The sequence below is a fragment of the Buteo buteo genome, chromosome Z (genome assembly GCF_964188355.1).
Source record: "Buteo buteo chromosome Z, bButBut1.hap1.1, whole genome shotgun sequence".
Lineage (NCBI taxonomy): Eukaryota > Metazoa > Chordata > Aves > Accipitriformes > Accipitridae > Buteo > Buteo buteo.
This window is the reverse complement of record NC_134204.1, coordinates 89,217,988-89,240,842: the sequence shown is the minus strand read 5'-3', so window position 1 is coordinate 89,240,842 and position 22,855 is coordinate 89,217,988. Positions and strand designations below refer to the sequence as shown.

At 65.9% G+C, this 22,855-nt stretch overlaps 4 protein-coding genes across 6 annotated transcripts; 3 read left to right on the top strand and 1 right to left on the bottom strand.

The window, feature by feature from the left end:
- Window positions 1-48: 48 nt before the first annotated feature.
- On the top strand, window positions 49-2,600 carry LOC142026873 (uncharacterized). The gene is made up of 4 exons (XM_075020308.1): window positions 49-332; window positions 864-1,013; window positions 1,124-1,293; window positions 2,088-2,600. The coding sequence occupies exons 2-4, from the start codon at window positions 878-880 to the stop codon at window positions 2,508-2,510; spliced, it is 729 nt and encodes a 242-aa protein (XP_074876409.1). The 5' UTR covers window positions 49-332; window positions 864-877; the 3' UTR covers window positions 2,511-2,600.
- Window positions 2,601-3,118: 518 nt separating this feature from the next.
- Window positions 3,119-6,383, top strand: ERCC1 (ERCC excision repair 1, endonuclease non-catalytic subunit). The gene is made up of 9 exons (XM_075020307.1): window positions 3,119-3,315; window positions 3,503-3,817; window positions 4,667-4,770; window positions 4,843-4,942; window positions 5,536-5,612; window positions 5,698-5,797; window positions 5,888-5,959; window positions 6,092-6,160; window positions 6,270-6,383. Exons 1-9 carry the CDS (start codon window positions 3,241-3,243, stop codon window positions 6,321-6,323), a joined length of 966 nt encoding a protein of 321 aa, XP_074876408.1. The 5' UTR covers window positions 3,119-3,240; the 3' UTR covers window positions 6,324-6,383.
- On the bottom strand, window positions 6,348-8,123 carry POLR1G (RNA polymerase I subunit G). Its single transcript, XM_075020310.1, has 3 exons — window positions 8,089-8,123; window positions 7,324-7,462; window positions 6,348-6,886 (listed from the first exon to the last, which is right to left on the bottom strand). Exons 1-3 carry the CDS (start codon window positions 8,093-8,095, stop codon window positions 6,436-6,438), a joined length of 597 nt encoding a protein of 198 aa, XP_074876411.1. The 5' UTR covers window positions 8,096-8,123; the 3' UTR covers window positions 6,348-6,435.
- A 133-nt stretch (window positions 8,124-8,256) lies between these two features.
- On the top strand, window positions 8,257-18,456 carry PPP1R13L (protein phosphatase 1 regulatory subunit 13 like). 3 transcript variants are annotated; one of them, XM_075019416.1, is made up of 14 exons: window positions 8,257-8,309; window positions 9,066-9,137; window positions 10,703-10,765; window positions 10,849-10,967; window positions 11,061-11,457; window positions 11,918-12,016; window positions 12,904-13,001; window positions 13,122-13,485; window positions 13,745-14,187; window positions 14,937-15,074; window positions 15,400-15,533; window positions 16,168-16,334; window positions 17,525-17,724; window positions 18,171-18,456. In XM_075019416.1, exons 3-14 carry the CDS (start codon window positions 10,711-10,713, stop codon window positions 18,207-18,209), a joined length of 2,253 nt encoding a protein of 750 aa, XP_074875517.1. In that variant the 5' UTR covers window positions 8,257-8,309; window positions 9,066-9,137; window positions 10,703-10,710; the 3' UTR covers window positions 18,210-18,456. The 3 variants fall into 3 exon arrangements, with proteins under 3 accessions (XP_074875517.1, XP_074875516.1, XP_074875515.1); XM_075019415.1 differs by having other exon boundaries at window positions 8,269-8,309; window positions 9,046-9,137; XM_075019414.1 differs by lacking the exon at window positions 8,257-8,309 and adding an exon at window positions 8,471-8,520 and having other exon boundaries at window positions 9,046-9,137.
- Window positions 18,457-22,855: the final 4,399 nt, after the last annotated feature.

The window sequence follows — 22,855 nt, the reverse complement described above, 5'->3', positions numbered from 1 at the left end:
GGCCGCGCTCATTGGCTGCCGGCGCCGTCTCTCCGTCTCGGGGGGGCGGGGCCCGGACAGCTCGCAGCGCCGTTGCCGTACTTCTCGCCCGCCGGTACACGAGCCCGGGACCCCGCCGGTACCGGAGTCCGGCCCCGCCCCCGGGCCCGCCCCCAGGCCCAGCCCCGCACCGGTGCCCCCGAGTCCGGTACCGGAACCCCCTGCCCGTTCCCGGATTCCCCCCCTCACCGGTACCGTCCCGCTCTTTGTGGGTCCCCGCGGCCCATTCCCGGATCGGGCCCGGCTGCCCCCCATCCCGGCCCGGTACAGGCACCGACTTCGGACCCAGGCAGGTACGGGGGTGGGGGGGGCTTTGGGGGACACGGGACATTTGGGGAGACATGGGGGGGCTTGGGGGGACATGGGGGGCTTTGGGGGACACGGGACATTTGGGGAGACATGGGGGGGCTTGGGGGGACATGGGGGGCTTTGGGGGACAAGTGACAATGGGGGGGTACAGGGGACATGGTGGTGCTGTGAGCGTGGGTGACAGGAGGGGTGGGGGGACAGGGGGTGACCGAGTGTGTCGCCATCACAGCTGTGACAATGGGGGGGACACAGGGGACGTGGGGCTGGGGGACGCCGGGATTCCCGAGTCCCCTTGCCACCCCCAGAGCCACCCTGGGCGGGAGGGGGGGGGGCACTGTGTCACATTCCCTGCTGCCTCTGTCACCCGGCCATCCCTATCACCCGGCCATCTGCACCTGGCACCCAGCCACTGCTCTCACCTGGCCACTCTCCCCCGGCGTGGGGCCACCAACTGCCCCCCCCAGTCACCATGTGCCCCCAGGACCCCCCCCCAGGGTCCCCATGTCCCCCCGCAGGAGGGGCCACCCCGATGCCGGCCGAGCCGGAGGTGCCAGGGGTGGCCACCGAGCCCCTCCACTCTGCGGTCCCCCTAAAGAAGACGGGGGACGACTGGGGGGCACAGGCTCCCCTGGCCAACGACGTCGAAAAGGACTCTGGCTTCTCAGGTAGGGGCTGTATCCTGTCCCCGTCCCCTGGGTTAGGGGTCCCTGTCCCTGGGCTGGGGGTCCCTGGAGCTGGCTCGGGGCGCGGTGGGGGCTCACCCCCACCCCGGCAGACACCAGCTCGGAGCACCTGAGTGGGCGGGAGCAGACGGATACGGAAGAACCGCCGGGCTCCGGCACCAAAGGGTCCCCGCCACAGCACCCGGCCACTGCCCCGGCACCCAGCCACCCCTTCGCCCACCTGGCACCTGTCTACCTCGTCCACAACCTCCTCCTCCAGCAGGTAATGGCACTGTGATGCCAGATCCGGCACCGGGCTGCTTTCATACAGTGCTACACCAGCACTATGCAGCTCCGGCACCGTGCGGCACCAGCATGGCACTGCTATGGCACCAGGCTGGTTCAGAACCATGTGGCTCTGGCACAGAGCTGGTTCGACACTGTGTGGTTCTGGCACCGTGCAGCTCCGGCACCAGGCTATGCCTGCACCAGGCTGCTGTGGCACTGTGTGGCTCCAGCACGGCACTGCTATGGCACTGGGCTGGTTCAGAACCACGTGGCTCCGGCACTGGGCTGCTCCGGCGTGGAGCTGGTTCAACACTGTGTGGCTCCAGCACTGTGCTGTGCCTGCACTGGGCTGCTGTGGTGCTCTACAGCTCTGGCACGGCATTGCTATGGCACTGGGCTGGTTCAGAACTGTGTGGCTCTGGCACCAGGTTGGTTCAACACCGCATGGCTCCAGAACCAGGCTGTGCTGGCACCGGGCTGCTTGGGAACTGGGCTGTTCTGGCACCATATGGCTCAGGCATGGCACTGTTATGGTACCGTGCTAGTTCAACACCGTGCGCCTCTGGCACTGGGTTATGCCTGCACGGGGCTGCTCCATCACTGTGCGGCTCCGGCATGGCACTGCTATGGCACTGGGCCGGTTCAGCACCGTGCAACTTTGGCACTGGGCTGCTCCAGCACTGCGTGGGTCCGACACAGCACTGCTATGGTAGCAGGCTGTTTAGGCACCGAGTGGCTCCAGCACCAGCCAGCTCTGGCCTCACTTCCCCCCCTCCCCTTTCCCCGCAGTCCCTGGGAGCCCCCCCAGAGCCCTGGCAGCCAGCTCAGCTTCTCCTACTCCAGCCCCCGTCACCCACCATCCCCCACCACGACGCCACCGGCACCTGCCACGACGCCACCGCGACGGCCACCCCAGTAGGGAGCCCGGGTTGCCAAAACCAGCGGCTGGGGGTGACGGTGGAGTTTTTGCGCTGGGGCGGGCTGCTGGCGGCGGCTCTTCGGACCGGGGCGCTTCTCCGGCAAAATCGGCGCACCCAGCGGGAGATTGCCACCCTGCGCCGGCACACTCGGTTACTGGCCCGTGCCACCCGCGATCCCCGCGCCTGGCCTCACCTGCGCGACGCTCTGGGGGGCGGTGGCCCACCAGTGCCCCCCAATTCCTGCCAGGAGCCCCCTGCTTTTGGAGAGGGGTTGGGTGCAGGGGGGCTGTAGGGGTGCGGGAGAATAAAGGTGCTGGGGTGTCCCCAGTGTGTCCTGGTCCTGTGTTCACAGTGTGTTCCCCCCCCCCACCGTGTCCTGCCCCTGTGGCTCTGGTGGGTGCGGGGGTCCACCCCCCCCAATAGCCCTTGGGGTCCTCCCCCAACGTCGCTCCCCAGTGGCCCCTGGGGTCCCCCTTGTGTCCCCAATGGTCACTGGGGTCCCCCCCGCCTTGTGTCCCTCCCCAGTGGCCCCTGGGGTCCCCCCCGTGTCCCTCGGGGACCCCCATGTGTCCTTCCTCAGTGGCCCCCAGGGTCGTCCCCCGCCGTGTCCTGCTCCTGGGGTCCCCCCTTCCCACGTCCCCGACCTGGGAAGGGGACACACGGACACAGGGACACACGGACACGTGGGGTTGGGGCTGTCACCCCCCGCCCCTCCCCCCGCAACCTTCCGCGCCACCGGACCCAGGGGCGTGGCCTCAGGGTCGTAGCCCCGCCCACCACCGTGGTGGCGGGAGGTCGGGGGCAGTAGTGCGCATGCGCGAGTCCGAACGGGAAAAACGGAGCGCTGCCTTTTGATTGACAGCGCGGCGGCCAATCGCCGCGCGGAGGGGGGGGAGGGCGGGCGCAGCAGCCGCGCCGTGGCCCCGCCCCTGCGGCTACACCGGAGCCCTCCCGGCGCCCCCCGCGCTGATTCCTGACCTTTGACCCCGCTCCCGGTCGGGCCCAGGCCTACGACCCCCGCCATGGAGGCGGCCGCGGTCCCGGCGGGGAAGCGGAGGCGGTTCACGGTGCGGCAGGAGGGTCCCGCCGACCCCTCGGTACCGGCGGCTGGGGGAGGCTGAGGCGGGGGAGGCTGAGGCGGCGGCGGCGGCGGCGGGGGGGGGCCGAGGGGGAGCCCGGGGGGAGCCACACGGGAGGCTCCGTGGAGGGGGCGTGTGTGTGTGTCGGTGTGGGAGGCCCCACGCAGACCTGCTCCCCCCCCCCCCCCCGCCTCCTCCCCATCAGGTCCCGTCGCTGTTCAAACCCTCCGGGCCCCCTCCCGGCCCCCCCCCGGTACCACCGGGCCCCAGCTCCTACGCCGAGTACGTGGTACAGCAGTCGGTCCCCACGGCCTCTCCCGGAACCACCGAACCGGTCCCGGTTCCCGTTAGTACGGCTGGGGCTCCCCCCCGACCCCCTCAGCCCCCCGAACCTGGCGGTGGTGGTCCCCCGGGGGAGGCTGTACCGGGAGGAGGGGGGGGCAGCGCCAGGGACGTGCCCCCCCTGTCCGTGCTCAAACCGGGAGCCAAGAGCAGCAGCATCATCGTCAGCCCGCGGCAGGTGAGGTGGGGGGGGGACAGCGGAGGGGGAGGGCCGGGGGCCATCCCGGGCTTCGGGGGAGGACCGTCCCCTGGTGTCGTCCCCCAATATTTTGGGGATCGGGGGGGACTGTCCCCTGATATTTTGGGGCCCAGAGGGCACTGTTCCCCAACATTTCAGGGCTTGGGAGGCACTGTCCCCCGATATTTTAGGGCTCGTGGGGACTGTTCCCTGGAATCTTTGGGCTCAGGGGGGACCGTCCCGCAATATTTTGGGGCTCTGGGTGGGATCATCCTCTGTTATCTTGGGGCTGAGGGGCACTGTCCCCCAATATTTTGGGGCTGAGATGACTGTCCTCTGATATTTTAGGGCTCATGGGGACTGTCCCCTGGAATCTTGGGGCCCAGGGGGGACTGTCCCCTGATATTTTGGGGCTGAGGGGATTGTCCCCTAATATTTTGGGGTTCCAGTGGGATCATCTCCTGATATCTTGGGGCTCAGGCGCACTGTCCCCCAATATCTTGGGGCTGAGGGAGGACTGTCCCCCAGTGTTTTTGGGCTGGGGGTGCCATCCCCCGATATTTTGGTGGCTCCAGGAGGACCGTCCCCCAATATTTTGGGCTGAGGGGGGACCATCCCCTGATATTTTCATCTCTGGGTGCACCGTCCCCCAATATTTTGGGACTGGGGGGACTGTCCCCTGCAGCACACCAGCATGTGCCTTGGGGCACAGGAGGGGACTGTCCTGGCATCCCAGGACAGGGAAAGGCCCTGTCCCCTGGTGTCCCACGACACGGAGGGGGACCAGGGCCCCATCCATCCGCCCCCCTGGCCATTGGGGTCCCCTGACCCACCGCCCTCTCCCTACAGCGGGGCAACCCTGTCCTGAAGTTCATCCGCAATGTCCCTTGGGAGTTCGGTGATGTCGTCCCCGACTATGTGCTGGGCCAGAGCACCTGCGCCCTCTTCCTGAGGTGAGTGGGGGCTCCTGGGGGTCCCCGGGGGTCCCCTTGGTGTCACCCTGTCCCTTTTGTGTCCCCCCCCAGCCTGCGGTACCACCACCTCAACCCCGGCTACATCCATGACCGCTTGCGGCACCTGGGCAGGAGCTATGGGCTGCAGCTGCTGCTGCTCCAAGTCGACGTGGTGAGAGGGTCCTTGTCCCCGTCCTCTCACTGTCCTCGTCCCTCTGTCCCCTCCATCCCTGTCCTCTCACTCTTCCCATCCCTCTGTCCCCTCCGTCCCTCTGTCCCCTCTATTCCCGTCCCCTTGCTCTCCCCATCGCTCTGTCCCCTCCGTCCCCATCCCCTCACTCTCCCTGTCCCTCTGTCCCCTCCATCCCCATCCCCTCGCTCTCTCCATCGCTCTGTCACCCTGTCCCTGTCCCCTTGCTCTCCCAGTCCCTCTGTCCCTACGCTCTCCCCATCCCTCTGTCCCTCCATTCCTGTCCCCTCACTCTCCTTATCCCCCTGTCCCCTCCATCCCCGTCCCCTCACTCTCTTCGTCCCTGTGTCCCCATCCCCTTGCTGTCCTTGTCCCTCAGTCCCCTTTGTCCCTGTCCCCTCTCTCTCCTGGTCACCTCCATCCCCTCAGGTCCCCATCCCCTCACTCTTTGGGCTCCTCTGTCCCCATGTTCTCACTCTCCTCTCCCCTCTGTCCCTTCCCATCCCTGTCCCCTCACTCTCCTTGTCACCTCTGGTCCCCATCCCCTCCCTCCCCCGTCCCCTCTGTCCCCGCAGAAGGACCCACACCAGGCGCTGAAGGAGCTGGCGAAGATCTGCATCCTGGCCGACTGCACCCTCCTGCTAGCCTGGAGGTAAGGACTGTCCCTGTGCCACCCTTGGGGGTCCCCACTGTCACCTGTGGGTGGCCCCCTCACCCACTCCCCGTGCCCTCCCCAGCCCCGAGGAGGCCGGGAGGTACCTGGAGACCTACAAGGCCTATGAGCAGAAGCCGGCCGACTTGCTGAAGGAGCGTGTGGAGCAGGATTTCCTCTCCCGGGTGAGCTACGTACCCTCCCTCCACCCCACCGCAATTTGGGGACCTTCAGGACTCCGAGGGTCCCCTGACCCCCACCCCGGTCACCTCCAGATGACCGACTGCCTGACTAGCATCAAGTCAGTGAACAAGACGGATGCGCTGAGTCTCCTCACCACCTTTGGGGTGAGTCACCCCTGGGGATGTCACCCTCCCTGGGGCACGCTGGGGACAGGGGACGCATCCCTGAGACCCTCGCCCACCCCCCAAGACCCTCACCTGCCCCCCAAGCCCCTCACCCTCCTCCCCATCCCACAGTCGCTGGCAGCCATGGTGGATGCCTCCAGGGAAGATCTGTCCCTCTGCCCCGGTGTCGGACCCCAGAAGGTGAGCGACGAGGCGACGTGGGGGGACATGGGGGACGTTGGTCCCTCACCCCCCAGCCTGCCTCACAACTCTCCCTGTCTCCATGTCTGTTCCCCGCCTCCTCCTCCAGGCCAAGCGGCTCTTCGACGTCCTGCACGAGCCCTTCCTCAAGGTCCCCAAATGAGCCACCACCCCCAAAATCTTTGGTTTTATAATAAATGGCATTTATCGGTGACAGGGCCTGAGGGGGGATGATGATGAGGACAGGGATGGGGCGGGGGATGACGACACGGGGTTCACTCCGGCCGCTCCCGCTTGTGCTTCTTTTTCTTCTTTTTGGGCACCTCTGGCTCTTCAGGGGCCACCCTGATATCTGGGGGGGGTCCCGGCCTGCAATCCCTCTCCTCACTAGGTGCGACCCTCTCCGGGGTGGACACCTCGGGTGCCTCCAGCATCTCCTTCATCATCTTCTTCTTTTTCTTCTTCCTCTTGGCCGGTGGCGGGTTGGGCACCGGGACGGTCACTGGCACGCTGGGAGGGGGGCCGAAGCTCTCGGTGATGGTGAGGCAGCCGCGGAGCGGGGGGGCACAGGTTAGGGGGCCAGTGGGGGAGTTGGGGGCCAGGAGGAGGGTGCTGCTGGCCCCCCCCACGACCCCACGCAGCCTGTAGAGCCGCTTGTCACTGTTGCTGTCCCTGGGGGGCTGGAGCTGCCCACAGCCGTCCAGCGGCACTGTGCAGCCCTCCAGGCTGTGGGGACAGGGCAGTGAGTGGCGGGGGGCACAGCTGCTGGTACTGTTACCTCCCTCCCCCCCCGCATTGCCACCCCCCCTCCATGGTGCCTTGTGACCCCCTCGATGGCACCAGAGCCTCCCTGTCACCCCCCTCCATGGCGCTGCCAGATCCCTGAGCCTACCCTGATGTCACGAGACCTGCCCCCCCCCCATGCCCCCCTCAATGGCACTGTGAGCCCCCCCCCAGCTGTCACCATCCCCCCATACCCTCCCAATGGCAGTCACCCCTCCCCCATGGCACCAGCCCTATCATACCCCCAGTTGTCATCACCACCCCATGTCCCCCCCTGATGCCAGCAGCCCTGTCACCCCCTGGATGTCACTGTCACCCCCCTGTGCCCCCCCCAAATGTCATTGTCATGTTCTCTCCCCCCCCCCCCCCCCCCAGCTGACCTCTCAGGGCAGAAGTCGGCGGGGGCGCGGATGAGCCACACTTCAGTGCTGGGACCCCCCAGGGTCGGTCCTTGCAGTCCCAGGGGGGGTGAGGGGGACACCGCCTCAAACTCGGGGGGGCACCGGAACCGCACTGGCCCTGGGAACAGCCAGGTCATGGGCTTGGGGGGGGGGGGGGGGCCTACGCTGTGATCCCCACATCCCCCCTCCTGCCCTTGTGGCCCCCCCCATACCCCCTCAATCCCCTCCTGTCCCCCCTGTGCCCCCCCAGCCCCTATGTCCCCTGTGTTCACTCCAGCCCCCCCGACCCCAAGTGCCCCCGCTGTGTGCCCCAGCCCCCTCTTGTCCCCCATGTCCCTCCATCCTCTCTAGCCCCCCATATCCCCCTGCCCGCCCTATGTCCCCCCTGTCCCCCACGGGCGCCCAGTTCCCCCATACCCCCCCCCCCATATCCCCCCATGTCACCCTGTGCCCTCTACCCCCCCCCCCCCCAGACCCCATATGCCACCCACATCCCCCTGTCCCCCCAATTCCCCCACGGCCCCCAAGCCCTCCATATCCACCTGCCCACCCAGTTCCCCTACGCCCTCCCCCAGCCCCCCATATCCCCCCATGTGCCCCCATATCCCTCTGCTCCCCCAGTTCCCCTACGCCCCCCCCAGCCCCGCCATGTGCCCCCCATACCCCCCATATCCTCCCGTGTGCCCCCCTATTCCTCTGTGCCCCCTTATCCCCCCATGCGCCCCCCGAGATCGCCGCGCTCACCCTCCATGCTGCCGCGTGCACGGCGTTGCCCAGGCCCTGCCCCCTGGGCGTGGCCCGCTCAGCCGCGGGAGAGTCCCCTCCTCCCCCCCCCATCCCCGCGGGGCAGTTGGTGCGGTCCGGCGGCGGGAACAGGGGGGCGGGCTCTAGAGCGGGGCCACGCCTTCGCCCCGCCCTTTAGTGGGCGTGGCCTGGAGTCGGCCCGCCGGCGGCGGCTTTTAAAGGTGCAGAGACCCCCCCTGGACCCCGCGGGGACATTGCGGGGGTTCGGGGGGGCGGCCAGGGTCTCCCGGGGGTCGGGAATACCGGGGGAGTGGGGGGTGGGGAGGGGCCAGGCCCGGACTACAGCTCCCGGTGTGCACCGGGACCCGCCCGACCGGCCGGGACGGGCCGGAGCGGGGGCGGGAGCGGGGCTGGGAGGCGCCGGCGCTGCAGGTACCGGGGGCAGGGGGGAGCCCCGGGGCTCTGCACCCCCCAACCCACTTCCGTAACCCCCCTCTGGGTTCTAACCCCCCCGTGGGATCTAACCCCCCCCCCTCCGTGGGATCTGCCCCCTTTTTGTGGGACAACCCCCTGTGGGATCTAACCACCCCTCCCGTGGGATCTGACCCCCGCCGTGGGATATGACCCCCCCCCCTCCGTGGGATCTGCCCCCTTCTCCTGGAACACCCCCCTCCCGTGGGATCTAACCCCCCCGTGCGATCTAACACCCCCACGCCCCGTGGGATTCCCCCCCCCCCTTAGGATCTGACAACCCCCCCACCGCGGGATCTGCCCCCTGCTCGTGGGACCACCTCCGTGGGTTCTGCCCCCCCCTCCCGTGGGATCTGCCCCCTTCTCGTGGGATCCCCCACTCGTGGGACCCGCCCCCCCCTCCGTGGGATCTGCCCCCCCCCCCAGCACCCTGGGGCGCAGGGTGCGGCCCCCCCCCCGCTCAGCTCCCTCCCCCGCGTGACCCAGCGCTCTGGAATTGGGCGTAGAGGCCGCGGGGACGCGGGCGCGCCACCGGCACCCACCGGCACCCCGACCTGCACCCGGCTGCACCCCACCAGGTACTGACCCCCCGTGGGGCTGGGGAAGGGAGGGGTTGGGCTCCCTAAGTCTGTTTTGGGGTGCTGGGGGGGCTTGGGGAGCACCCTGGGGTGCCTGGGTCCGATTCGGGGGTGCTGGGGCAGCACCCTTGGGTGCCTGGATGCTGGGGTCCGGTTTGGGGTGCTGGGGCGGGGGGAGAGCACCTTTGGGTGCCCCCCCGGATGCCTGGGTCCAGTTTGGGGGGCTGGGTGGGAGACGGTAGAGCACCCTTGGGTGCCTGGGTCCGATTTGGGATGCTTGGAGAGGGTTGGGGAGCGACCTTGGGTGCCTGGGTCCGATTCGGGGTGCTGGGGCAGCACCCTTGGGTGCCCGGATGCTGGGGTCTGGTTTGGGGTGCTGAGTAGGGCAGGGGGAGTACTTTTGGGTGCCCCCCTGGATGCCTGGGTCAAGTTTGGGGTGCTGGGTATGTGTGGGGAAGCACCCTTGGGTGCCTGGACACCGGAGTCTGTTTTGGGGGGGGGAGAGCACCCTTGGGTCCAATTCAGGGTGCTTGGGGAGGGTTGGGGAGCACCCTTGGGTGCGCAGCTCTGATTTGGGGTGCCCAGCTCTGATTCGGGGTGCTTGGGGATGGGGGGGAGCACCCTTCGGTGCTTGGGATGGCTGGGTCCGGTTTGGGGTGCTTGGGAGGGGGTGGGGAGCACCCTTGGGTGCCTGGGTCCGATTCGGGGTGCTGGGAGGGTTGGGGAGCGACCTTGGGTGCCTGGACACCAGGGGTCTGGCTTGGGGTGCTCAGGATGGGGATATCTGGATACCTGGGTCCGATTTGGGGTGCTGGCTTTGGGGGGGGGGGCACCCATGGGTGCCCGGACGCCTGGGTCCAGTTTGGGGTGCTGGGTTTGGGGGCGGCACCCATGGGTGCCCCAACACCTGGGTCCAGTTTGGGGTGCTGGGTTTGGGGGGGGCACCCATGGGTGCCTGGACGCCTGGGTTCTTTCCCAGCTCCCCTCCCGTCTCGCCACCTGACCCGGGGCGAGCTGGGGCTTGTCCCCCGTCTCCCCGGGGGCGAGGGCCGGGTGGGGCCGCTTGGGTGGGGCCGTGGCGCTGGGGGGGGGGGGTGTGGGTGGGGGGACAGGGTGCCCCTCTGACACCCCAAATCCCCTCCTCCCCCCCATGCTGGCATTGGGGCACAGACAGTGGGGGGGGTCCCCCCTTTCTGTGGGGGGCAGACCTTCCTCCACCCTGTCCCCCAAGCTGGGTGACCCCAATGAAAAGGTGTGGGGGGGTCCCGCCACAGCCCCCTTTGGCAGAGGGGTGCATCACCCCCCACCCCACCCACCCACCCGGGCCCTGCCCCAGGGTGGGAGGGGTTGCGGGCGGCACCCCGTTCTTTGCGATGGATTAATTACCGGTAATTATAATGATGATGATGATGATGATCCCCGAGAGGCGAACGGGTCCCAACATGTCTCCGCTCCCCACGTTCCCAGGGGATTGGGGCACAGGGTGGGGGCACAGGGTGGGGATGGAGGGCTGCCCCCCCCATGGAAACGGGGGGGTGCCCACCCATTGCCCCCCCCCCCCCAAGGTGGCAAGATGGCGAGCGAGCGGCTGCGCAGCGCCCAGGACCTGCTGGATCTCACCTTCCAGTGTGAGTGCTGGGCAGTGGGGAGAGGAGGGGGGACATGCACACAGACCCTTTTGGGGTGCAGCCTGACCCGTGTTCCCCCCCAGCCTTGGCCATGCAGCACATGGACTTGAAGCAAGTGGAGCTGGACACGGCGGTGGCCAAAGTGGACGAGCTCTCCCGGCAGCTTGAATCCCTCTGGAGCGACGGCCCTGGACCCCCCAAAGTAGGATCTGGGACTTGGGGGGGGGGCCACCCCATTGCCCCCCCCCTCCACCCCAATACCCAGTCTGCCTCCTCCACCCCTCCCCATCCCCAGGAGACGTACAGCCCCAGCCGAACCCGCTCGCCCCTTGGCCGGAGAAGCCTGGCACCGGAGAATCTGGAGATGTCGGGGGACACACTGGGTCGCCCCGGTTCCCCCCGGACCCTCCATTACCTCCCGGGGGAGGATCGGGCCCCTTCACCCCGACCCAAGGTGTTGGCGGTGCCCTACGAGGGGTTGGCACTGCCCAGCCCGGGGGGTCGAGCCCCCTCCCCTCGTGCCCATCGTTCCTATGAATTCTTGGGGCTCGGGGGGTCCCCCAGACCTGGTGAGGGACCCGTCTTCTTCCCTGAGCGGGCACCCTCACCCCGACCCCCCGCGCCCCCCCCTTACGAGGTGCATGGGCTGTACCCCTCCGTCAGCAGCCCCACCATCACCTTCCGGGCGCAGGGTAAGGCCACCACGGTGGTTTTGGGGGGACACACACGGTGGGGACAGTCCCTGGGCTGGGGGGTGCTGCTGTCCCCGTCTTGGGGTGCTCCTGTTCCTCCTTGGGAAATCTCGCTGTGAGATACTGCTCCTGGGGTGCCTCCGGGACACCCGGGGTGTCCCCATCCCTGGGTGTCCCCAATCCATCCTGGGTGTCCCCATCCCTGGGTGTCCCCCAATCCATCCTGGGTGTCCTCATCCCTGGGTGTCCCCCAATCCATCCCTGGGTGTCCCCCAATCCATCCTGGGTGTCTCCAATCCATCCTGGGGTGTCCCCCAACCCTGTCACTGGGTGCTCCTGCCCCACCCTGAGGTGCCCCCATCCATCCCCCAACTTGAGCACCTTTAGGGGAGGGTGGGGGGTGTCTGGGCCATGTTGGGGGGGTCTCCTCAGCCCCCATCTCTCTGTCCCCCCCCTCCAGATGACCTTGTGATCAAGCGGCGGCCGCAGAAGAGCTGGAATGAGTCTGACCTGGACGTGGCTTACGAGAAGAAACCCCCCAGCTCGGGGGGCTACGACCGTGAGCTGGGGGAGGGCTGGGGGGAGGTTGCACATGGTGTGGCTGAGGAGCACTCGGGGGGCTGGGGGAAGCCAGGGCTGTGATCTGAAGTGGCTAGGGGGTATTAAGGAAGGTTTGGGGGTGGAGGGGACATTTTGAGGGCCGGAGCGGGACAGAGCTTCCAGTGGGGATGGGGGGGGAGTCACAAGGCAACTGGGAGGGCTGCTGGGATGTCCAGGGACAGGTTGTGTGGGGGGACAGACCAGGAGGATCTGGAGCTGCTGGCTGGGGTACAGCAGGCTGGGGGGGGTGGTCCAGGGGTGCTTGGGGGCTTGGGCATCACCATGTGGGAGGTCTGGGGCTGTTGGTTTGGGTGCTGGGGTGAGGGTCCAGGGCTTGGGGGGCACCATGTGGGGGTCTGGGGCTGTTGGTTTGGGAGGTGTTGTGGGGGGGTCCAGGGCTTGGGGGGCACCATGTGGGGGTCTGGGCGTGTTGGTTTGGGTGCTGAGGGGGGGGTCCAGGGCTTGGGGGGCACCATGTGGGGGTCTGGGCGTGTTGGTTTGGGTGCTGAGGGGGGGGTCCAGGGCTTGGGGGGCACCATGTGGGGGTCTGGGCGTGTTGGTTTGGGTGCTGAGGGGGGGTCCAGGGCTTGGGGGGCATCATGTGTGGGTCTGGGGGTGTTGGTTTGGGTGCTGAGGCAGGGTCCAAGACTTGGGGGGCACCATGTGGGGGTCTGGGGGTGTTGGTTTGGGTGCTGAGGGGGGTCTGGGACTGCTGGGGGAGGCGGCATCCAAAATTGCCAGGCTGAGTGTGGGGTGCTGGGCGCTGAGTGTCAGGGTGCCTCTGGGGCGGGGGCCCTGTCCCCCCGACCCTGGCACAGCACTGAGATCTGTCGCCCCCCCTCCCAGGCACCAGCGAGGGGCAGCCGGGTCTGCGTCCGTCCCTGGGGCTGTCGCTGGCACCCTGGAGGGAGTCGAGCCTGGATGGGGCTGGCGGGCAGAGCAAGGTGACCACTCGGGTGTGGGGGTCCGGCCACCATCCCCAGCCCCGGTGCCTGACGCCGGGGTAGATGGGCAGATGGGCTGGCTCCCTCCCCGACACCTTCTTTCCCCCCCGCCTCCTCCAGGATGGTGCTTACGGGGGCCACAGTGCCACGCTACCCCGTAACTACAAGGTGTCCCCGCTGGCGGGCGAGCGGCGGGCGGACGGACCCTTTCGGCGCTCGGGACCCGGCACCCTGCCCCGCAGCTGGCACTTCTCCCAGCAGCCCGTCTCCCGCATCCCCGTGCCCCCCCAGGGCGGGCGACCCCCCCGCCACAAACCTTTGCCCCTTTCCATGATCTTCAAGCTGCAAAACGCTTTTTGGGAGCAAGGGGTCAGCGGTCCCCGGGGGCTTCCCCTGGTCCCCCCCGCCGGTCCACGTGCACCCCAAAAGCAGCCCCAGCTCCCGGCGCTGCCCCAGGCCCCCCCGGCGCTGACTGGGGGTGAAGGTGAGGTGCCCGTGGGGGGGGGTCTGGAGTGGGGAGACATAGGGGTTAGTTGGGGGGGTCTGTGCGCAGCAGGACGTGGGTTTGGGGGGGACCAGGGGGCTGCAGCATGAGGGGTACAGACTTTTGGGGGGTGGGCGAGGCAATGGGGCTGCAGCACGCTGAGATGGGGGAGTTTTGGGGGAGGGTCCGTGGGGTTCTGGTGTGCTGACCCACCCAGGGTGGGGAGTTATGGTGCTGACCCCAGCCCCCGCTCTGGCAGGATCTGGGCGCCCCGTGCCCCCCGAGACCGTCCCGCCGGAGGGGGAGCCGGAGCTGGAGCGGCTGCTTCAGGGTGGGGAGGCCGAGGGGTTGGAGCGGCCGCTCAGCCCCACGCGGCTGCAGCCCCTGCTGCCCCCCGAGGCCCAGCGGGTCCCCGAGTTCGAGGAGGTGGCACGGGTGCTGGCTGAGATGCCGCGACCCCTCAAGCGCCGCGGTTCCATGGAGCAAAGCCCGGGACCGGCGCTGCCACCCACCCGTACCCGCCAGTACCAGCAGCTCATCACCCGCCTCCTGCACCGCCCGCCCCGCCGCGACGAGCCCTTGGCTCCCGGTGACACCGGTGCCTCGTCCGACCTGCCACCCCCTGCTCCGGCGGCTCCTGAGGCTCGGCCACCTCGCCACAGCCCCCCACCGCAGTCCCCCAGCAGCCCAGCACCCGCCCCGGTAAGTATCTGCGGTCCCTGGGGTGCCACGGTGTCCCATGGAGCCCCCCGAGGTGCCACGAGGTGCCCACTGTCCTTTAGAGCGCCCTGAGGTGCCACGAGGTGCCCACTGTCCCTTAGAGCCCCCCGAGGTGCCACGAGGTGCCCGCTGTCCCTTGGAGCCCCCCGGGGTGCCATGAGGTGCCCACTGTCCCTTGGAGCCCCCCGGGGTGCCACAAGATGCCCACTGTCCCTTAGAGCCCCCTGAGGTGCCACGAGGTGCCCGCTGTCCCTTAGAGCCCCCCGGGGTGCCATGAGGTGCCCGCTGTCCCTTGGAGCCCCCCGAGATGCCACGAGGTGCCCACTGTCCCTTAGAGCCCCCCAAGGTGCCACGAGGTGCCTGGTGTCCCTTGGATCCCTCTGGAGGTGCCACGAGGTGCTTGGTGTCCCTTGCAGCCCCCCAAGGTGCCGCAAGATGCCCAGCGTCCCTTGGAGCCCCCTGAGGTGCCAGGCAGTGGTTGCTGTCCCCAGGGCTTCCCCCAGTGTCCCCAGAAATGGCAAGCAGTGCCTGGTGCCACCAGACGTGGCCCTGCAGTCCCCATGGGTGCACTGTGGTGCCAACCAGGGTCCCTGGAGGTGTCCCCAAGGTCCCCCGGGTGCCAAAGAGCACTGGGTGCCCCGGGAGGTGTCCCCGGGGTCCCCCGGGTGCCGTACAGCGCCGGGTGCCTCGTCGTTGTCCCCCAGCCCCCCCTGACCCCCCGGCTGCCGCAGGAGCTGCGCTCGGCCCTGCGCGACCCCTCCTCGCCCCGCAGGCGCCCCGGGGCCCGCGTGCGCCTCAACCCCTTGGTGCTGTTGCTGGATGCGGCCCTGACCGGGGAGCTGGACGTGGTGCAGCAGGCGGTGGCTGAGGTGGGAGAGGGGACCGCGGGGACAGGGCGGCGGGGAGGAGGGCTGGGGGGCGAGGTGATGGGGGGCGAGGTGATGGGGGCGAGGTGATGGGGGCGAGGTGATGGGGGACAGGGTGGCAGGGATGAGGGCTGGGGGGCGAGGTGATGGGGGACAGGGTGGCAGGGACGAGGGCTGGGGGGCGAGGTGATGGGGGACAGGGTGGCAGGGAGAGTAGTGTGCTTGGTGCTCGGGGATGGCAGGGGCTGGGGGTGGCAGGGGGGTGTCGGGGAATGGCAGCGGGGGTGGCAGAGGGTAGCGGCATGGGGACAGGCGTACGTGTCCCCAGCTGAACGACCCCAGCCAGCCCAATGACGAAGGCATCACGGCACTGCACAACGCCATCTGCGGCGCCAACTACAGCATCGTCGACTTCCTCATCGCCAGCGGGGCCAACGTCAACTCCCCCGACAGCCACGGCTGGTGGGACGGGGACGGGGACCTATCGACACGGGGGCGGGGGGACGGGGGACCCCGTAGCCACGGCTGGTGGGGCGGGGACCCACCAACACGGTGATGGGGGGATGGGGACCCTGCAGCTGCGGCTGGTGGGATGGGGACGTGGACCCGCTGATACGGGGTGGGGACATGGGGGACCCCCAGCCACAGCTGCTGGGGCAGAGGGTGGGACTTGAGGACCCCACAGACATGGAGGGGTGGGGACATCTGGGACCCCCAGACCCCCAGAGCCAGAGGAGATGGCGACAGGTACCCCAAGAACCCCCACAGCCATGGGGAACAGGGATGGGGACCCTGCTCACCCCCCTTTCCCCCAGAGCCTGGGGTGATTGGGGATAGGGAGAGAGGGAGACAGGGACCCCAATAACCCCCCAAAAACCCTGGGTGAGCAGGGACAGGGATGGGGACCCCAGTTACCCCCAACAGCCCTCGGTGACTGGGGACGGGGAGGGACGGGGGACCCCGACCCCCCTGTAACTGAGGGACGGGGATGGGCAAAGGGGGTCCCTCCTCCCTAGGACACTGGGGGAGGGTTGCAGGGGAGCCCATCCTCTGCCCACCCCCCCAAAAAAAATTCCCCCCATCCCGACGGTGCCAGGACGCCGCTGCACTGCGCAGCCTCGTGCAACGACACGGGGGTGTGCGTGGCCCTGGTGCGCCACGGAGCCGCCATCTTTGCCACCACCACCAGTGACGGCAGCCTGGCCGTGGAGAAGTGCGACCCGTACCGGGAGGGCTACGCCGACTGCTACAACTACCTTACTGGTACCAGGGCGCGGAGGGGCACTGGGGGAACTGGGAGTATATGGGGACATGGTGGGGGTATGGGTACTGGGAGGGGGTGCTGGGCAGGTATGGTTATCGGTGGGTTGTGGGTACTGGGAGGGGGTACTGGGATGGTATGGGTACTGGGAGAAGGAATGTGAGTACTGGGAGGGGATTCTGGGGTGGTATGGGTACTGGGAAGGAGTACTGGGCACGTATGGGTACTGAGAAGGTGGTACTGAGCAGGTATGGTTACTGGTGGGGTGTGGGCACTGGGAGGGAGTACTGGGGTGGTATGGGTACTGGGAGAAGGAATATGAGTACTGGGAGGGGATTCTGAGGTGGTATGAGTACTGGGAGGGGATCCTGGAATGGTATGGGTACTGGGAGGGTATACTGAGGTGGTATGGTTACTGGGAGGGGATACTAGGCATGTATGGGTACTAGGAGGGTATACTGGGCGGGTTATGGGTACTGGGAGGTGGTCCTGAGAGGATATGGGTGTTGGGAGGGGATATTGGGGGTATACAGGTACTGGGAGGGGTTACTGAGCAAGTATGGTTACTGGGAGGAAGTATTGGGGGTATACAGGTACTGGGGGGGTATGGGTACTGGGAGAAGGTATATGAGTACTGGGTGGGAGGTATTGTGGGGTATGGGTACTGGGAGGAGGTATGTGAGTACTGGGTGGGAGGTATTGTGGGGTATGGGTACTGGGAGGAGGGATATGGGTAGTGGCAGGGTGTTTCAGGTGAATATGAGTACTGGGAGGGAGTACTGAGAGGGTATGGGTAGTAGGAGGGAATATTGGGGATATATGAGTACTGGGAGGGTGTACTGGGGTGGTCTGGGTACTGGGAGGGGGTATCACATGTATATAGGTACAGGGAGGAGATACTGGGCTGGTGTGGGTACTGGGAAGGGGTATTGGGGCTATACCAGTACCGGGAGGGTGTACTGGGGTGGCATGGATACTGGGAGAGGGTTTTGGGGGTATACAGGTACTGGGAGTGGGCACTGAGAGGAGGTATGAGGTGGCATGGATACTGGGAAGGGGTACTGGGAGGGATACAGATACTGGGAGGGGATACCAGGACGGGCACGGGTTCAGAGCAACAGGGTGCCAGGGGTGCAGTGCCATGGGGAGTGTTTGGGGGGGGTTCAGGGTGCTGACGTCCGTGTCCCCGCAGAGGTGGAGCAGAGCATGGGGGTGCTGAACAGCGGGGTGGTGTACGCACTGTGGGACTACAGCGCCGAATTCGGGGATGAGCTGTCCTTCCGCGAGGGCGAGCCCGTCACCGTCCTGCGCCGCCAGCCCCAGGAGGAGCTCGACTGGTGGTGGGGGTCCCTTTATGGCCACGAGGGCTACGTCCCCCGGAACTATTTTGGGGTGAGTCTGGGGGGGTATGCCAAAGCACCCATGGCCCCAGGGGGGCCCCACAGCACCCACAGCCACCCCATAGCACCAGGAGGGTACCCACAGCACTCACAGCCCTGAGGGGGGACCTGCGGCACCCACATCCCTTAGGGGGTCCCACATCGCCCATGGCCCCAGGGGGGTCCCACAGCACCCATGGCCACCCCATAGCTGCACGGGGGTATCCATAGCACCACTGGCCCCAAGGGGCACCCTTGGGACCCTCAGCACCCACATCCCTCAGGGAGTCCCCCATTGCTCATGGCCCCAGGGGGGTCCCACAGCACCCACGGCCACCCCACAGCCCCCCTATGGCCCTGAGGGCAGATTTCATGGCCTCCCTGGCCCCTCCATGGCTTGTGGTCCTGGGGGCTGAGTCAGGGGGGAACCTTCCCCCTGACACCCTCCCCTTCCCCCAGCTCTTCCCCAGGGTGCGGCCGCAGCGGAAGAAGGTCTGAGGGGGGGCCCTGAGGACACAAGGTGGCCCTGAGCCGGCCCTGGCCCCCCCAGCCGCTCGGATGCATGGGTCCCCCTTGCTGGCGGGCACCTCTTTGGCTGCCACCCATCCCATCCCCCCCTGTCCGAGCAAGGCACCGGGGTGCTGCCTTCCCCCCCTCCGGTGTCACATATTCCCCCCTGGCTGGTGACAGCGGGTGTCACCCCACGGTGTTGGCTTTTCTGGGGAGTAAAGAGCCTTCGGCTGCGTTGGGTCCGTCCTCTGCATTGCAGGGGGGTGGTGGGGGCTGTGGGGACTGAGGGTGACACGGGTGGGGACACCCTGCGTCAGACTGGGGGGGGTGACATGGATGGGGACACTATTTGGGACTGGAGTCGGGTACACAGGTGGGGACACCCTGAATCAGACTAGGAGGGGGTGACATGAGTCGGGACACCCTGAATCAGACTGGGAGGGGGTGACACAGGTGGGGACACCCCGCTTGGGACCAGAGGGGTGACACAGGTGGGTGCCATGGGCAGGCAGGTACTGAGCCATCCCCAGGGAAGCGGTGCTCCGTCACACCTAAGGGTGACCACTGTCCCTCCGAACGTCCTCCCCCCTTCCTCCTGCCCCCTCCCAGCTTTTATAGCTGAGCACGAGGCCACATGGTCTGGGATGTCCCTTCTTTAATCCTGGCTGGTTTTAGGTAATTTATCTGCAACCTGTCATGAAAAGACGGTGTGGTGGGTTGACCCTGGCTGAACACCAGGTGCCCACCAAAGCCGTTTGATCACTCCCCCTCCTCAGCTGGACAGGGGAGAGAAAATATAACAAAGGGCTGGTGGGTCAAGATAAGGACCGGAGAGATCACTCACCAATTACCGTCACGGGCAAAACAGACTCAACTTGGGGAAGATTAACTCAATTTATTACCAATCAACCAGAGCAGGGTAATGGGAAATAAAACCAAATCTCAGAACACCTTCCCTCCACCCCTCCCTTCTTCCCGGGCACAACTTCACTCCCGGATTCTCTACCTACCCCCCCAGTGGCGCAGGGGGACGGGGAATGGGGTTTACGGTCAGTTCATCACACATTATCTCTGCCCCTTCATCCTCCTCGGGGCAGGACTCCTCACACTCTTCCCCTGCTCCAGCATGGGGTCCCTCCCACGGGAGACAGTCTTCCACGAGCTTCTCCAACGTGGGTCCTTCCCACGGGCTGCAGTTCTTCACGACCTGCTCCAGCGTGGGTCCCTTCCACGGCGTGCAGTCCTTCAGAAGCACACTGCTCCAGCGTGGGTCCCCCACGGGGTCACAAGTCCTGCCACAAAACCTGCTCCGTGGGCTCCTGTGTCCACAGATCCGCAGGTCCTGCCAGGAGCCTGCTCCAGCGCGGGCTTCCCACGGGGTCACGGCCTCCTTCGGGCATCCCCCTGCTCCGGTGTGGGGTCCTCTCTCCACGGGCCGCAGGTGGAGATCTGCTCCACCGTGGACCTCCCTGGGCTGCAGGGGGACAGCCTGCCTCACCATGGTCTTCCCCACGGGCTGCAGGGGAATCTCTGCTCTGGCACCCGGAGCATCTCCTCCACTCCTTCTTCACTGATCTGGGGATCTGCAGGGTTGTTTCTCTTACATCTTCTCACTGTCTCTCCGGCTGCCATTTCTGTCTGTCCCAGCAACTTTTTTTCCTTCTTAAATGTGTTATCCCAGAGGCACTACCACTATCGCCGATGGGCTCGGCCTTGGCCGGCAGCAGGTCCGTCTCAGAGCCGGCTGGTATGGGCTCTGTCGGACACGGGGAAGCTTCCAGCAGCTTCTCACAGAAGCCACACCTGTAATCCCCCCCCACCAAAACCTTGCCACACAAACCCAATACAGATGGTTGAGCCCTTGGTTGGCATTTTGTCTGTAGAGACTCAAGTTTTGAATCTGAGGGTTTGGCATCGAAGTACCAAATAAGAGTATTTATGGGTTGGACTTTTAATATATCCATGCCTAATATATTTAAGGGCCTGAGCACAGCTGTGGGTCTTCGTGTTCTTCGATTCGGTGGGGTTAACTTTATCTGAGCTACTGGGAACTGTTGCCTTTTTCCAGCAATTCCTTGTTAGATAAACCCTTTCTCGAGGTTTCTGGATGAAGCCAGGATCATCCTTCGCTTTAATCATCGATACTGAGATTAGTCTGGCTATAAGTAAAGAGAATATCTATTGGTCGCCACTCATGGTATACGAGGCCTTTTACTACTATTCATTCAAAAAATTTTGGCCACATGGGAAGGGTCATTGGATCTGCCTGGGCCAGCAGCTGGGATTTCTTCCCTCATTTCACCTTAGTTGGGTGTTCCTCCTTTAGTTCCTTATGATTCTGACCTGCCTTTGCCCTTTGGGACCATCCTTACCCTCTCTTCCTTCTGATGGACTGCCATCTCAGGGGTTCCTTGTAAAGGCCATCCACTTCTGCAGCCCCCAAGCCATCGTGGTCTTCCAGTTGTGGCTTCCACCACGTCACACTGGGGCCAGGCTCAGTATCCACCCAGGCAGCCCAAGGAGGGGGAAGGTTGTAGCCCCACGGTCTGTCCAGTCATCTCACAGCACCAGTTATTGAAGATAATTGAAATATTCTACTTCACTTCCATTCCATTCCATCTCATCTTTTATCCCATCCCATGCTATTCTATTCTGTTCTGTTCCATCTCATCTCAGTCTCTTCTATCTCATTTTTTATTCTATCCCATGCCATCCCATGCCATCCCATCCCATGTCATGTCATGCCATTCCATTCTATTCTATTCTATTCTATTCCATTCCATTCCATTCCATTCCATTCTATTCCATTCCATTCCATCCATTCCATTCCATCTCTTTTTATTCTATCCCATCCCATCCCATTCCATGCCATCCCATCCCATCTCATGCTCTTCTCTTCTCTTCTCTCTTGCTGTTCTATTCTAGAGGGAGGGAGGGAGGGTTGGGCTCCTGGGCATGGTGTGCTGGCCCTCCAGAGAAGCAGGGCTTGCTGGTGACTGGGAGGGCTGGAGCTGCTGCTGCTGGTGGGACACTGGAGTGCAGCCCTCGCATGGTCCCTGCTCGGGGACAGCAGGAGCCCTCTCACCAGGGCCAGTGAGGCCACGCCAGCCCCGCCGATTCTGGATGCCTTTGCTGACACAAGTCCTCGTGGCTATGAGGAGGCCTCTAGGCCTGAGGGGAGCGGAAGGGAAAACGAACAAGTCTTGAGGGGATCCGATGGCAAAAAGAGAGCCACCTCATCTTGAATTTCCAAGACAGCTACTCCTCATCCACCTCCTTCCCGTCCTGCCCCCAGATCTCCCCGTCTGCCCTCCACCAGGCAGCCCGGACACACACAGCTGGCCAGCTCAGGCAGAGCAGAGCTCTGAAGGTGCCTGAGCGTGCTCACGCCGCACAGCGGCTCCATGGCGCCTCTCGGGCTGCAAGAGACCGGGCAGAGAGGGGCTGTTCCAGGGTCCCTTGGGCTTCCTGGGGGTTCCTTGGACTGCCTCCGTGGAAGAGACACGCTGAGACAACAGCACTGGGACTACAGCTCCTGGCACGTCCTGTGGACCAACATGGCTGCACAACAGGCCTGTACCAGAAGATGACAGCTCCCGGCTAGGCCCCACAAGCCAACACGGCTGCCCAGAAGTGCCATGCTGGGAGACTACAGCTCCCAGCATGGCAAGGACAGCGTTGTATGGCCCTGGGTGCCATCCTCCCCCCTTCACCCCCACAGGGGCTGAAGTGCAGCCCTGCCACGCCAGCCCAGGGCTCCTCCACCCCGGCGGTACCACACAGCCATCCCCCCGCGGGCAGCTCGAGGTCCCGCAGAGGGGTCTGGGGTGCAGTGAAGGCCACGGGAGGGGTCCTGAGTGGACCAGCGCTGGAAGAGGTTTCCGGAGGGCAGGAAAGGCTGTAATTGTGAGCGGGTGTTCGCCATCACGGTCACGGACCAGACCGAGAAGGAAACCGGTGAGGCAGGAATCTCCGTTTCTGGGAGCTTCCGATTCATACAAGGGCAAACTCAGTGGAGGAAGTCTAATTTTCTTTTTCCTCTTTTCTGCATGAGCTCTTCCTGTTTGGTGGGAGGAAGAGAAGAGTCGAGATGACAAAAACTATGATTTCTGTTAAGCCTGAGTGAATCTTAGGCACTTTATGTCGTCGAGGGGAAGTGGCGGCGCTCTGCACTGCACCAAAAGGAAAGGGGGGTCCTGGGGGCACGCCGGAGTGTCTGAACACGGGGCTCTGGGACACACCGGAGGGCAACAGGGAGGTCCCGAGGGGATGTGAGGGCAAAGGGGGTCTGGAGGCACCCCGAGGGCCCCCAGGTGCCCAGGGCTGAGCCGACCCCGTGGCCCCCCAGGGGACGCCCTGCCCCTCCCTGCCTAGGCAGCGGGTCACAGTGGCACCCTTTGCGACATCCCTTTGTGACAGCGCACTGCACCACATGTGATCAGCACAGCTGCGGCCCCCAGCCCGCAGTGTCCGGCAGGACGGTGATGGGACAGGGCAGGAGCACGGAGCCAGTGAGGAGCTCCTGAGCACAGCCCACATCTTTCCCCGCCGTCCCCGGCAGCCCCGGTGAGGCCAAGGCATTTCGCCGAAGCTTCCCCCTTGCCCAGCCCTACCCCTTCCCTCCATCCCGCAGG

Excerpts from the sequence above, each read along its gene's own strand:
- PPP1R13L (XM_075019416.1), top strand. The coding sequence starts at position 10,711 with ATGGCGAGCGAGCGGCTGCGCAGCGCCCAGGACCTGCTGGATCTCACC. Across the intron at positions 10,968-11,060 it reads ACGGCCCTGGACCCCCCAAA|GAGACGTACAGCCCCAGCCG; the intron begins GTAGGATCTGGG and ends CCCCATCCCCAG. Across the intron at positions 16,335-17,524 it reads CTGCTACAACTACCTTACTG|AGGTGGAGCAGAGCATGGGG; the intron begins GTACCAGGGCGC and ends GTGTCCCCGCAG.
- POLR1G (XM_075020310.1), bottom strand. Across the intron at positions 6,887-7,323 it reads GCCGACTTCTGCCCTGAGAG|CCTGGAGGGCTGCACAGTGC; the intron begins GTCAGCTGGGGG and ends CTGTCCCCACAG.
- ERCC1 (XM_075020307.1), top strand. The coding sequence starts at position 3,241 with ATGGAGGCGGCCGCGGTCCCGGCGGGGAAGCGGAGGCGGTTCACGGTG. Across the intron at positions 4,771-4,842 it reads ACCTGCGCCCTCTTCCTGAG|CCTGCGGTACCACCACCTCA; the intron begins GTGAGTGGGGGC and ends GTCCCCCCCCAG. Across the intron at positions 5,798-5,887 it reads AGCAGGATTTCCTCTCCCGG|ATGACCGACTGCCTGACTAG; the intron begins GTGAGCTACGTA and ends GGTCACCTCCAG.
- LOC142026873 (XM_075020308.1), top strand. The coding sequence starts at position 878 with ATGCCGGCCGAGCCGGAGGTGCCAGGGGTGGCCACCGAGCCCCTCCAC. Across the intron at positions 1,014-1,123 it reads AAAGGACTCTGGCTTCTCAG|ACACCAGCTCGGAGCACCTG; the intron begins GTAGGGGCTGTA and ends CCACCCCGGCAG. Across the intron at positions 1,294-2,087 it reads ACAACCTCCTCCTCCAGCAG|TCCCTGGGAGCCCCCCCAGA; the intron begins GTAATGGCACTG and ends CTTTCCCCGCAG.